At 50.2% G+C, this 13259-nt stretch overlaps 4 protein-coding genes across 4 annotated transcripts; 2 read left to right on the plus strand and 2 right to left on the minus strand.

Moving 5' to 3' along the window:
• Nucleotides 1-302: 302 nt before the first annotated feature.
• Nucleotides 303-2784, minus strand: BO86DRAFT_407045 (galactose-proton symport; the record flags this gene model as incomplete). The annotated part of the gene is made up of 8 exons (XM_025674233.1): nt 2541-2784; nt 2404-2478; nt 2078-2341; nt 1980-2005; nt 1826-1916; nt 749-1755; nt 584-698; nt 303-528 (listed from the first exon to the last, which is right to left on the minus strand). The coding sequence occupies exons 1-8, from the start codon at nt 2594-2596 to the stop codon at nt 303-305; spliced, it is 1860 nt and encodes a 619-aa protein (XP_025531103.1). The 5' UTR covers nt 2597-2784.
• A 2024-nt stretch (nt 2785-4808) lies between these two features.
• BO86DRAFT_445730 (folylpolyglutamate synthase) lies at nt 4809-6804 on the minus strand. The gene is made up of 5 exons (XM_025676466.1): nt 6543-6804; nt 6328-6492; nt 5365-6260; nt 5157-5311; nt 4809-5104 (listed from the first exon to the last, which is right to left on the minus strand). Exons 1-5 carry the CDS (start codon nt 6558-6560, stop codon nt 4875-4877), a joined length of 1464 nt encoding a protein of 487 aa, XP_025531104.1. The 5' UTR covers nt 6561-6804; the 3' UTR covers nt 4809-4874.
• A 231-nt stretch (nt 6805-7035) lies between these two features.
• BO86DRAFT_386188 (uncharacterized protein) lies at nt 7036-10102 on the plus strand. Its single transcript, XM_025671280.1, has 7 exons — nt 7036-7477; nt 7547-7649; nt 7710-7874; nt 7938-7999; nt 8056-8770; nt 8941-8998; nt 9058-10102. Exons 1-7 carry the CDS (start codon nt 7228-7230, stop codon nt 9973-9975), a joined length of 2271 nt encoding a protein of 756 aa, XP_025531105.1. The 5' UTR covers nt 7036-7227; the 3' UTR covers nt 9976-10102.
• A 991-nt stretch (nt 10103-11093) lies between these two features.
• On the plus strand, nt 11094-12966 carry BO86DRAFT_305112 (uncharacterized protein; the record flags this gene model as incomplete). Its single annotated transcript, XM_025667645.1, has 3 exons — nt 11094-12132; nt 12185-12525; nt 12583-12966. 3 exons carry the CDS (start codon nt 11094-11096, stop codon nt 12964-12966), a joined length of 1764 nt encoding a protein of 587 aa, XP_025531106.1.
• Between the last annotated feature and the right edge of the window lie 293 nt (nt 12967-13259).

Below are 13259 nucleotides of genomic sequence, written 5' to 3' on the forward strand. Positions count from 1 at the left end.
CGCAAAATTATCTGGAAACGTACGGTTGACTCTGAATCTTTACTTTCTACGAAGTCAGACTGACTAATCGTAGATAGTCATTCATTTTTAACTAACGTATTACATGACCTCTCATAATGGTAAAAGTGATATTTCCCTCCAGATTCGGTCTGACACATTTATGCCACGTAGACTCCGGAAGTAAATATTACAACCACAGAGGAATTTCATCTTAACAAAGGAAACACGCGTAAGGGAATCTGCTCGAGCAGGATGGTTGCGAGGAGCGTCGACAGGTCCGCTGTAAATCGTTCTTTAACAACCTAGCCGCTGGTCGCGAGGTGGTCGAGCTTGTACAGGGGCTCAAGGTGAGCACTGCGACGGCGGAAGATGTAACGATTGATCCACCAAGGGAGCACCTGGAACAGTTGATAGCGCATGTGCATGGCTGTGGGCACTCCGAAGATGTAGTCAAGCTCTTCGAGGGTCCGCTGCTTGGTCTCAGGGACCCAGAAAAAGATCATAACAAAAGCAGTGATGTTGAGGGCCCTGAGATATAATAGATTAGAAGCTAGGTTCTTAAACCATGCACGGAGCGACTTACGCGTAGAACCCGAAGGCTCCGGTTGGGGTCATCACTGCAAGCATACGCGGGAAGGTGATGGAGAGGACCGAAGCCCAGCCCATATTGATCGCCACACCCCAGGACATTCCGATTTCTGAGAAGGGGTAAGCATATAATGATATGTATATATCGCTGACGACTTACCTCTGTGGGACAGTGGAAAAACTTCGGCGGAGTAGGTGAACGGAACAGGACCCTCACCGGGAGAATAGAATGCAGCGAAGATGAAGACAAAAAGCGCAATACATGCCAGATGAGCAGTAGACTCTTTCGGGATGTAGAAGCAGAAGCCGGCAGCCAGCAAGGTCCAGGCCATGTTCGGGAAGGTGAAGAGCAACAAAGTTCTACGACCGAAAGTGTCGATAGTGAACACAGCGGGAAAGGCGAACAGGAAGTTCACAAGACCAAATCCCCAGGAGGCAAAGAGAGCCCCGGTAACACTGGCCCCTGCCTGTTGGAAGACAGTAGACGAATAGAAGGCGACGATGTTGATACCACACATCTGCTGTGCGATCATTACTGTGAAACAAGCAAGGGTGGCACGCCGGATCCGGGGAATAGTGAACAGTTCTCCGAAGCGACTGATGTAATTACCCGTACCAGAAATGTCCTGCTCGATCTTGATCTGAGCATAGATGTAGTACAGATCGCGTGCAGCCTGCAAATCGGTATTGCGCAAACGACGCAGAGATTGATACGCGTTGCGAAGCTTACCCTTCTTGATGTACCAACGAGGGGACTCTGGACAGAAATAAACCCCAAGAAGCAAAGGCAGGGCTGGGATAAAAGCCGAACCCAGCTGAAGTCTCCACGAGATATCGCCCGTATTCTTGACGGCAAGGTTTGCCGAGCAGCCAAGGAGAATGCCGAAAGCTGTCCATAGCTGCCAGCACATCACAAGGCCGCCGCGGATAGAAGCCGGGGTGTTCTCAGCACAGAAAACGGGAATAGTGGCCGCTTTGAGTCCCATACCCAACCCCAACAAGAGACGGGTAACGAAAAGCTGAGGCCAGGTCTGAGCACAAGCTGATCCGATTGGAGAAAGAAGACAGAAGATAGCAGAAATGAAGATGGCACCACGGCGACCAAGAAACTTGTTGGCAGGGTCAGACAGCCAGCAACCGCAAAAGGCACTGGCAATGAACGGAGCTCTATTCAAGAGATTAGTTTCTTGCCTTGTGCTTACAGCAACACGCGCCATGAGGGCTAAGAGCGACATACGCATTGATAAGACCAACAAGCCACTGGTTTCTAGCGGCGTCGGGACCCTCCTCAGGGATTCCCAAGGCAACGGGGAAGGAGAGATTAGCACCTTGAAGGAGCCGACCAGTCAGTCATAGGTTGAGAGAATCTGAGATCTATGACCTTTACTTACCATTGCTTCCAGTTTGATCCCATCCCCTGAATTCGTGTGTTAGTCATTTGAACTTCAATGTCAGGTGGGAAGTGTGTCTGTGGGGTGAGATTTCTTACTGAACAGCAGCTCCAATAGAGCAGAGAATGATGGTGAAGTACAAAGCACGGGGCTGTGTCCACTTGTGTTCTGTCTCGTTGCGGACAGCATTAATCTCCTCATCGGTCATGTCAGGCACAGAAGCATACAACTGAGGGTCGCGTGCCACGAGAGCACCCTTCCTCAGGTAAGGAAGAATCTCAGTCAACTGAAACTCTTGAGCAAACTCCTCAACATCATGAATCACTTGAGCTGGAGTCAAGTCGGCAAGAGGATTCTTGATCCTAGGTTCAAGTTAGCAGCTGCAGTGTGGATCGTAGTACAAGGAAATATCAGGACAATTTACTTGGCAGTGACATTGTTGTTCAGATTGATGTGCTCAGCAGTGCCCTTCTCCATAGTTTCAGGCTCAGTACCAAGGCTGTACATGTCAATTAACACGGGAATGATACAAGAAGCCAGCTGAGATATAGGGGCACCTACCTCTGGTCAACCTCGGCGTCGACCGACTGGATCTGAGACCCTTCCTCCTTTGCCATAGTGTTGGTCAGGACTAACGCCGATAGGCAGGTGTCTTGAACTGCAGGGCTTAGGCAGGATAGAGATCGCTGATATGTAAAATGTGGACAAAAAGGAGAGAACCACTTCAAAGAGAAGAGAAGAGAAGAAGAAGAGGAAGGAAGGAAGAGAGAGAGAGAAAGGAGTGATTGGGGGGACGAGAGAGATGATGGGAAGAAGAAGAAGAAGAAGAAGAAGAAGAAGAAGAAGAAGAAGAAGAAGAGGAAGAGAAGAGAAAGTGAGGTAAGGGAAGAAAAGGGAAGGCGAGAGACAAGAAGATGGTCGAGGGACGGACAAAGAGTGCAAATGGTGAGAGGGCGGATCCGACCCCGGCGGGCTGGGTTGGTTACATTCACCAAACTGCTGCTAAAACACCCCTTTCGGGGGACATAACCACGGGGCTAACAACTTTATCTTTCAGTCTGGAGTTTCTGACAGTGATGCAGTGGTATGATTTACTTCCAGTGATCCTGCTATGGTTCAGTACACCTAGAGAAGAAAGAGACACTGTCTTTATCTCAACTCAAATATCTTCGATGGACCGGATATGTTGGAGAGATATAAGACTTCTTCAAGACAAAACAAAGAGTATAAACAGACTCTCAGCACATTCAAGTCAAGTGATGTCGATCTGACATGAAAGATCAACCCACCCCGGCTTCCCCAGGTCTCTCGGACAATGGTTCCAGATCACGGTTACCAGTCGGAAGATACCTAGATTGCCAGTAACCTAGGTACTTTGCAGTGTCAGGTGCGTGTCTGTGGGAGGTGACATGCTTTATCTGGCAAAGAAAGTACTGTACTAGGTACCTGGTAGTTACTACAAGAAACACAAAGTCCGATCCAATGACTCTGCTTCGAAACTACGTCAACGTACGGCTTGCCACCACAAGCCGTCCTCTTTGCTAAGGTCGGTCGCTTTCAAAATATAACAAGACATATTCGTATCTCCTCTTCTCTTTAAAGATCAATGGTCTCGTCTACTCACTATTCTTTGCTTTAATTCTCAATCTCTATTCGCCATGCGAGGACGATGGCCGCGTCCCGTTGTGACACGAAAGACGACACTCGAGTCTTGCATACCAGAGACTGGCGGTAGACCAGATTTCTGACAAACCACGAAATCGGATTCCGACCAGCAAGGTATCTATCTTTCACTTCCACCAATCCTGATGCGAGCCTCGCACAGGAACTGGTGTGACCCCAGAAGACTAGACCACTGATTTGGTGGTTCCCCCCGCCTGAACGATGGTCCCCCACGGGGATACCAAACTACTTCGACGCGGCATGGCTATGATCGGCTAATTGTCGAGCTTAAGTCTTCCTAAGTATATCTTGTTCCGTCTTTCCAATGACTGGCTAACCATTAGATCTAGTATCAGGATTGTCGTATGCCACGGAATCCTACTATCTAAATCTACCTACTTTGACGTTCCTCGTTCGGACAATTCCCCCGTTTCTTTCATTGATCCAGACTCTCGTGCAAACCCAAATCGGGGTCCATCAAAGAATCCACAATAACAGGCCGCAGACACACCGAGGCCGATCCAAGGTTACGGAAGCGGGTCTCAGAACAGTTCTTTATCTACGAAGGCTTCGCGGGAGGCTTGCAGGGGTACAGCGCAGTGCAGGCCACGCACCTAGCCGTTTCGAAACACGAAGTGTCACTGAACCGAGTAACTCTGGATCAGGAGAGGGCCAGGGTCGGCTTTGAAGATATCCAAGCCTGACCGCTGATTGATGGCAAAGCACTTGGTTTAGGCCCAGCGCTCATGGTGAGCCTCTGATCATGTGTGTAAGCACTCGTCGCTGTAGCGAGATTGCTTCAGAAATGGCCAATCCAGAGAAAATGACTAAGGCTGAGATGATCATCGAAAGGCGAATCAAGCTTCCTCCCCGCACGAGGTTATAGCGCCATGCAAGCGAAGCTTGGTTAGGCTTAATTAGGTCTTTTGGCGACATCCTCCGCATGCCTCGAAGCCATGATGGATACATCAATTTTATGGTACTAATAGCTAGGACTAGATGATTTCAGCCTATCGATTCTACATCACGAAGGCCAGGTTGCGTAAAGACACCAAGGAAGCTAAACTCTAGAATCCTCTTGCGTACAAAGTCACTCTGATGCTAAACGCAGTGGCGATTGACAGTGCTCTATCTAATGGTAAACAAATACATCTATAAAGGTCTATTGCGTCTCTTCTATGTAAGGTCATGTGTATACAACAGAATTCTTGACAAAGAGCTGCAGAAGCAGAGTTATACTTGGGGCCGTAAGATGCTGAGAGCACCTCCAGCCAGATGAAGACTGCCAGTCACGAGGATCTGAGCACCGCCTTGCGCAGCGCCGATTCTGTTAGCCAGTTTGATCGCGCCCTCGATAGTTGCTTCACTCGAGACTGAGGCCTTGGCATCACGTTGTCTCCACAACGAAGTATATATGGAGCACATATCTGGGAATGGGGTCTCCGGAACTTTAAGGGTTTTATCTATCATGGATGTCAGCTCTGGATCAGCCAGGGAAGTTGTTGCGATACTCGCCTATCCTGGTGGATCCATCTTCCCTCTCCTCGTACGTGGTAAATATGACATATTCCGGCATAGCCCGCAATTCCGCAAGCGCCTTCGCCAGGCACTCGACAAGGTCAACCCCATCACGCTCCTCTGAGAAGTGGCTGAAAATCAGAATGCGGCATCTGATTCTGGGGTCAGCTCCAATTGTCTGACTACGAGAAGTGGTCCGACTTACGGATTTGTTGTAGGCGTGTTGGTGTTTGAGACAAACCATGCAGCCGCTTGCCCGAGACTCAACGTGTTATGAGCCCCATCTATAAACCACCGAGATGCGCCGTCCTCGATAATCTCAAACCTCCCAGCCCATTTGAAGTTTTCCACAGCACCGGCGATGTCTGACTCGTCCAGTGTATGCTCTGGCGCTTTGATTTTTAGCCAGGCTCTAGTTAGCTCAAGAGCCAGAGAACAGTTCAAGCGCTGCACAGGAATACTGAGAGTCTTATCATTGACCGGAAGCGAGTCATTCGTCGATACAAATGTCAACGTGGTCTGTCTCTCAGCAGCGCGAAGGCGTAACACCTCGGCGGGATCTTCTTCCTGCGAGACTGAGAACGCAGGTGCGCCGGGCTTGAAAATCCCAGATTTGTGCCAAGCAACATTTTCAATCGTGGGGCCAAGCTGCGCAACATGATCCATACCAAGAGCGGTGATAGCTGTCACCGCCGGCTTCCGAATGACATTTGTAGCGTCATATTCTCCGCCGTGGTGCGTTTCAAATATAGCCGCATCAACATTCTCTCTGATGAAAGTGTGAAATGCTAGAAGCGCAAGAAGCTGAAGATAACGTGGCTGTCTCGCAGGAAGGACACTAGGTTCTGGACCAGGCGCCTCCAGCCTTTCCCATACTTCGAAGAAGTAACGAGTGAATAGCTCCTCCGGTATCGGCTGTTCGTTGATCTGAATCCTTTCGCGGATGCACTGCAAATCAGGCGAAGTATAAAGTCCAACTTTCCGAGGGAATCCGGTACGCAACCCATGTGTGCGAAGGAAGGAGCGAGTGAATGCACAGGTGCTGCCTTTCCCTTTGGTTCCGGCGACATGAACGATGTTGAGGCCGTTCACATCATTGTCCTAAAAACATTCATGTAAGAAGAAACCATTGTGGCGTGATGAGATGCTAGCAATGAACAATTCTTACCGAGTGCCCTAACTTCCGCAGCCAGTCTTCCATTCCAACCAAGCTAGGCACGCCCCGCAATGCTTGGTTGTCAGTCGGGGTCGCTGCATCTTGATGTGTCGGGACCAGCGCGGGCGCTCTTGGCCGAGCTTTTCGTCGGCGACTCTCCAGGAGTTTAAGAGCGTTCTAAAAATGCTTAGGAAGATTTGAATAGAGAAGTAGTCGGCGGGCCATACCTCGTAGCTGCGCTTCATATCGGCAGGGCCCTTGAAAAATGCCGGCTCTGGGGATGTTAAAATTAAGAGTCCGGCTCATTTGCCCCACGCATCTTATCTCACAGCCCATGTTGCCGACGCCGGTCTCTCGGCATCGGCATCTCGTTCCTGAGGCATCATGACACGTGACCCTAGCGGCGATGCCATCGAAACTCGATTCTACCTACTCTATTGCTCTCGCATCTTGTTAATAGAAATAATCAAATGATCAGCTTAAAGAGGCAGACCGTCAGACCGACATGTGAAGTTGAGTATAGCCCAGGCGCTACACCTCGGAAACAAGACAACCCAAGCGCCAAGTCTGTACCTGTTTGACTCATGATCATACGTTTTTATCGACTCTCATAGATAAACCAATCTCCATTCATAAAGATATAGAGCGATCGGGCAGACCAGTCTCGATATAAGCCGAAACTATGGGGCATTGTATACACCAAGACACACTGCCAGGCCGCGGGCTTGAATGAGACACTTCCACAAACGGCTAGATTAACCTTGCAGTGGAGTATCACGTGGCGGTGTGTCAAATGCTCCAGGATGAATTCCGAGACAGCTGATTCGAACCAGATAAGGACCTCTAGCGAATACTTCCGGTGCTTCATAATGCACAATGCGCATTGAAATGCCTCTTCTATAAAGTTTCTATATGTCTTACCTACCAATTACGGAGATTTCGTCCGCACAGGCTCTCCTGAGAGCAGGGGAACCGTTTGTTCCATTTTCCGAGTACACAGTCCGGGATATCGAGAGCTTGTCGGACGACCAGGCCTACGAGTGGCTGAATCGCAAATTGCATGAAGGAAAACCCTTCGTGATCCGCGGATTTAATACAACTAGCGAATGGGATAACTCGATCTTGAATAACGGAACCTTAGGCGCCTTGTCGGCCTCAAGAGGTATGTGGCGGCCGAGCAACTATTTCCTCGGGAAGTTCTGTAGCTTACAGGATGGTCTCAATACTCCAGCGATACCGGTTAGGAATTGCTCTACAGGGCGGGATATCAAGCTGCGACTGCAGGAGATCTTGTACCAGGCAGACTACCCAACTCCGAGTATTGGACGAGATTTGTATGTGGCCTATTATCGTCTCCAGGGCTAGCTTCATCAGCTCACAGACTCGCTTCGAAGCCTCTACGCCAAGGATCTACAATGCCCCAAAGATTGGATTCGTGCATTGGACTCTGTTTTGCCGCCGTCTCTAAGGCACTTGGGCACTCTTGATCTGTTTCGAGTACTACCGAAAGAAATTGCCCCAGAGGTTTTGATGGCATATGTCGGTACTCAAAATTCGTTGTAAGTTGGATGACAATATCTTCCCATGCTGCTCGATCAGTTTAACACATAGACTACGAATAGCTCTGGCTTTCACCGATGCTTCAGTGGGACAGCTGCGCTGAACCTCCTTATCGAATCCCAAGGTAATACTCACAACCCCGATCATCTCTATACACACAAGTTCTTAGCTCGCAACTAGGAAGCGGGCATGGGTCCATATGTTTTGGCACGGACAAACATGCACAAACCCAGTATGACGCTTTCATGGAAGAGCTAGGGAAATCACCTCATACGGACTGGGCGAACGTCACAGTTACCCAGCTAAGTCGTGCGAAATTTCCCATTTATGTCGCTGATCAGTTTCCTGGGGACTTGGTCGTCTTTCCTCCTGCCACTGCTCACCAGGTTTGGAATGTCAATTCCCTGGTTACGAAAGTGGTGTGGAACATAATGCACAGTTCTTCGCTCACCTATTTCTTTGACTATATCCAGCCTGTTTATCAACAATTGTGTCATGCAGATACAGGCCGGGTGCCTCTGGTTCTTCTGCATGCACTGAAAAGCGGGTCTTGCCGGCCCGAAGACGATGCTCTTCTTCTAAGTCTTTTTCAGCAGATAATCGAGGATGAAGACGTCGAGAATGAGACAAGTGTACGGTTGAAGCTTATAGACACTCAAGGTGCGGTGGTCGAATGCAACTTTTGCGGCCTGACGATCTGGAATCGTCATTTGCATTGCGAGCAGTGTGGAGATTTTGACCTATGTCTTAAGTGCTTCGTGTCTGGACGCAGCTGTAAACACTTCAGCAATTTCATCTGGGCTGAACTCCTTCCAAGGGACTACTGCAAAGATGTCATTAGCAGTGCGCGAAGCAAGTTAGGTGCACAGCAGACTTCAAGTCCCTCGCGTACTAAGTACGGACCCTCAAACGTTTTGGTTATTGCAGACAACATTCCGAAGAAACACTGCCTGCCTTCATTCCGGTCCTTCTCTTTGTCTTTTTCTATGCGACCTCTTACAGCCAACTAGCTTCCGTCTCAGTCAATTCACGACCAAGTTTGTTCTTAGCTAATGGTTGCTCTAGTCGAAAGTCTTTGGGAACATTGGCCGCAGCAGCAGCCACTGCACGAAAGCAGTCTACGGTAAATCAGCCTCCTGCAGACCTTACCAAGGTGTAACAAATGGTTGACAATCGGAATAGGAACGACTTTGCCATCTATGCCGTGATAGTCACTCGGTATGGAAAGGAATGACATGCTCACGATGCGATGCATTCTTCTGTTTTCGCGGGCTCCACAGACACTTCGATATCGATCTGATTCCCTATCTCAGAGATGCAGATTCTTGGACCTGCCCGAAGTGCTCACAGGTGTGCAACTGTCGGTGTTGCCACTTTTCACAGCCGTATCGAAGTAAGGACAAGCCTGTGCGAGCCCGGGTGAAGCCAGTCGACCAGCGAGGGCGCATTACTGGCTTCGTTGATAATGTATTTGACCAGAGGAGAGGCAAAAGAGCGGCCCAGAACGCATCCCCGCAGCCATGCAATGCTCTACAAAGTGGGAAACGACCGAGAACTCACTTCAATGAGGATACCATTAGACCAGGACAGCAGAGTGATGGTCCTCATGCTTCCCTCGACATTCGGACCTATGACTCGGGGGAAAATCAACAGACTAAGACCTTGACCCAAATAAGGGACAATCCAGCAGAGCAGACGGAGCTAGCCTCTGTGCGAGGCCAAGCCACAAAGGGTCAACTTCGTATTAGTGACCTCGTGGAAGACCGGAATCCAGCGCAACAGCTTCCGCGCGCATTGCCTGCACACCATTCCTCTATAGCGTCTACCCCACCAGAAGACAACACATACTCTTTCAGGGGCGATATCAGCATCGCCGCTCTCGAGAAAAAGCTGGACTCGCTACGCCAGTATGCAGAAGAGTTATTGGACCTATCGCTTGTTGATTCGCATGCGAAGCTCCTCGAAAAGGTCGCCGAGTTACAGAAACAGGTGGAAGAACAGAAGCGACGAAAGGCCGAGGTGCTTTTCAGCAACCTCCATCGAGACTTTCCTGATCTGGCTAATATCGCTCGAGAGGAGGCGCGACGACGAGGGTTCTAGAGACAACGCGCAGGTTCCGTGGTAGATATTGGGACGGACATGGCGAAAGAGGCGAAATGCACCATAGACTGGCGTCGGATTTGTCTCACTAACAGGTCTTTTGGCCCTTTAAAGTAAAAATGCAGAGAGTAAGTAATAACGGGATGGTCATTCAAGATACAGTTTCAGATATAGTCCACAAAAACGATAATCGCACTCTGTAGTTCTGTAGTATCGTAATCAAATAAACACAACTGCTTTGACGTGAGGTTGACATCAGGGAAGACGAACCAAAGGGGGGAGGCGGAAGTGATCCAAGGAAGCAGGCGGAGTTCCAGCCGGCGGTGATCCTCACCTCTCCACATTCATCCCTCCCTCTCTCCCTCCTCCTTCCCTCCCCTCAAAGGCCCTCCCTCTCCTCTTTCTTTTCCTTGCCTCTGACACACACTTCTTTCTCTCCATCCTCCCACCACTCAACCCCTCTCTCCTTTTTTTTTTTGTCCTGCTCCACACTCGCCGTTTGGTCAATAAGTCCAAATTTTTTTTTTTGGCTGGATACCTCTCTTTAATCGAGTTCGCCAACACTAAACCGGAGTCTTTCCCCAGGAATCAACCACACCTGGTATGTTTAGATGGTTCCTCCCACTCCCCAGCCCACTCATTCTTGATCGGCGTCAACACCCGTCAACCCCCCCTCCCCTCTTTCTCTTTTTCTCCCTCTCCCTCCTTCTGTGTCATCATACTGCACGGCTAATAACATATGCTTGTGTTTCGCATAGCGATAAAATCCCTAAGAAATTCGAACGCGATCGGTCTCTCCCTCACCTCAATCTTGCGCTAGCATTGAGCGACAACCTCGGGGCAGCCGTCCATCTCCGCGATCTATCTGTTTCGGTCATTCTATATCCCCGCCGGGGGCTGGCGGTAGCAGGCACACACACCGAACTCACTACTTCAGTCCTGACCGCCTCCACAACACACGACCAGCTCACCTTCGCACAATCACACGCGCGCCCTCACCCCTCACCACTTTCCTTTCTCCCACCTCCTCCTTTTCTCTTTCATTCAGCCTAGTTTGGCCTTGTTCTTCCACGACTCTCTCTCAATTCCTGTGTTTACTGCTATCTTTTTATCCCGCCATGCCCTGCTTCAAGGGTCTCGCCGTGAGTATACACACTCCAGATGGCCCGATCTCCGAATACTCGATCCAACGTCAATCTCGAGCCTCTCGCATAGCTTGCTACATTCCGGTACCGCCTCCAAAGATACCTGACTCCGGATCGGGCCGACCAGAACAGTCGACTTTCGCCATCTCTATCACACTCCTGAACCCCGGTCAAGATGTCCCGTATTCTGCTCCGAAAGCGACACCCGACAACCCCGCACCCAGGCCTAAAGTTGTTGGAGGACTTCCCGGCCCGACCGAAGAGCGGGGGCAATACTCTAGTATGGTGATTCCCTACAAGCCGTTGACCAATTCGCCGAACGAGACGGTCGCTGCGTACATCTACTTCGACGGCCGACAGAAGGAGGAGGTGGCTACGCTCCTGCGGAGAGGCGAGGAGACTTGGGTCAACTCTAGATGGGTCAGTGTTCCGGACTCCGAGGGCGGCGGTCTGGCCGAACGGGAGTTCCTTTTCCGTGAGGTCGGACTGGAGAGATGGTTAAATGGTCTAGACCTGGAAGGAAAAGATGCGGCGGCCAAGATTGAGCGACGACGACAGAAGATGGAAAAGCGTCGCTTGAAACGCGAAGAAAGCGGCGGTATGGACACGGATGCGAAGTCACGGAAGGAGAGAGACATAATGCGCTACGGAAATGATTCGAAATCTCCGTTGGAAGATGTCTCTGATGAAGATATGTCGTTCTCCGATTCTGATGATGACCCGATCCCCGAGTCTGCAGGGCAGATCAAGGTGGCACTATTTCGTGTTCTGGCTTCTGGCGAGGTCAAACGGGGAGAGTACTCGCCTCAATTCGATGCGCACGATGACGACGACGATGTCTCAGGCGGCAATGACAACCACAACGGCGCATCGGACGCCAACGTTGACCACACCACGAGCTTTGCTAAGCCGAAAACACTCGATCCCAAAACGATCAGCACGCAAACTGTGACGAGCATTGATGCGTCTGATAAACCCTACGCTACCTTCACGTTCATGTACCGCGGAGAGCGTAAGTCATGACCCGGCTCATATATCAGCTGTCGAAACTGACTTTTATCTAGGGCAACTTCAGAAGATGGGGATCCTCAAGGATGCCAAAGTGCAGGACACCCCTGGGTCTGTAAAGCGTCGGTCGATACAACCAGATTTTTCCAATCTTGGCCCGCTCAAGCCTGGCGGCACCGTTGGCTTCCTGAAATTCCGAGAGAGCACAGAAAACCATAAGAGAGGAAAGAAGGGTGGCAAGCCTGTTGGCGATGATGACATGGATAGTGATGACGATGACGAGAATTCCATCCTTGGTAAAGCAGACGCTGAAGAGGGCAAGGATGATGATGTCCATCTTTCTCCGGAAGATCTTAGGCAGCAGGGCGAATTGGCGGAGAGCATTCGTAAGATTAAGGTGAGTCAATCCTGCTTCGTGCTTCATTTCTGCTTGCCTGACTTACTGTCATTTCAGCTCAAACGGCAGCACTCGTCCGCCTCGCTTGCCACTAACACTCCTCCGACGGACACTGGAAGTCCTCGGGCGCCCGGAGAATCAGCTCCATCTTCTAATCTTTCCACAACACCTCCGATTGTACCTCCGTCAACTGTCGCTGCTGAAGCTCCCAAGCCAGCGGCTAATGCGACTGATGGTCAATTCATCGGTAGCCCCCTGAAGAAACAGCGAGCTAGCGTATCACAAGCGGATGAAGATGTGATGCGCCGACGAATGGAGTCAGGTTTGTCGCACGAGATCAGTAATGATGATGCTTCAAACACCACTGGGACTACAGCGGCTAGTACGGGTGTAAAACCCCCACCGCATGATTCCATGGCTACCGAGGAAGAAGAGCTATAAGCTCGCGATCTTCCAGGGTCCATTCCCATGTTTACGTGCTTAGATGGTCGACATCGCACCGATCAGACGGAGGAAGGTGTTTGCAATCTTTATTTTCCTATACTTACTTGAGGGATGGCTTGTCATCCTTATCATTTTTGGGTAGCCCTCGCTTATCCCGCATCGAAGGGATTGGACAGGAATACAGCTGGTCGTGATAGAACATGACCGTTGACGGCTGCTTTCGCTTTTAGTATCCGCTAGTTGAGGTATCTTCATGGCGAATGGGCTGGGATGGGCGGTACAATTGCTAG

The sequence above is a fragment of the Aspergillus japonicus genome (genome assembly GCF_003184785.1).
Source record: "Aspergillus japonicus CBS 114.51 unplaced genomic scaffold BO86scaffold_6, whole genome shotgun sequence".
In the NCBI taxonomy this organism is placed as follows: Eukaryota; Fungi; Ascomycota; class Eurotiomycetes; order Eurotiales; family Aspergillaceae; genus Aspergillus; species Aspergillus japonicus.

Bases quoted from the DNA above. Each gene is read 5' to 3' on its own strand.
- BO86DRAFT_445730 (XM_025676466.1), bottom strand. The intron at 6,261-6,327 runs GTAAGAATTGTT...GAATGTTTTTAG, and splicing joins TGCGGAAGTTAGGGCACTCG to GACAATGATGTGAACGGCCT. The intron at 5,105-5,156 runs GCGAGTATCGCA...CATCCATGATAG, and splicing joins AGATGGATCCACCAGGATAG to ATAAAACCCTTAAAGTTCCG.
- BO86DRAFT_386188 (XM_025671280.1), top strand. From the start codon at position 7,228: ATGTCTTACCTACCAATTACGGAGATTTCGTCCGCACAGGCTCTCCTG. The intron at 8,000-8,055 runs GTAATACTCACA...GCTCGCAACTAG, and splicing joins CCTCCTTATCGAATCCCAAG to GAAGCGGGCATGGGTCCATA. The intron at 8,771-8,940 runs GTACGGACCCTC...TGGTTGCTCTAG, and splicing joins TCAAGTCCCTCGCGTACTAA to TCGAAAGTCTTTGGGAACAT.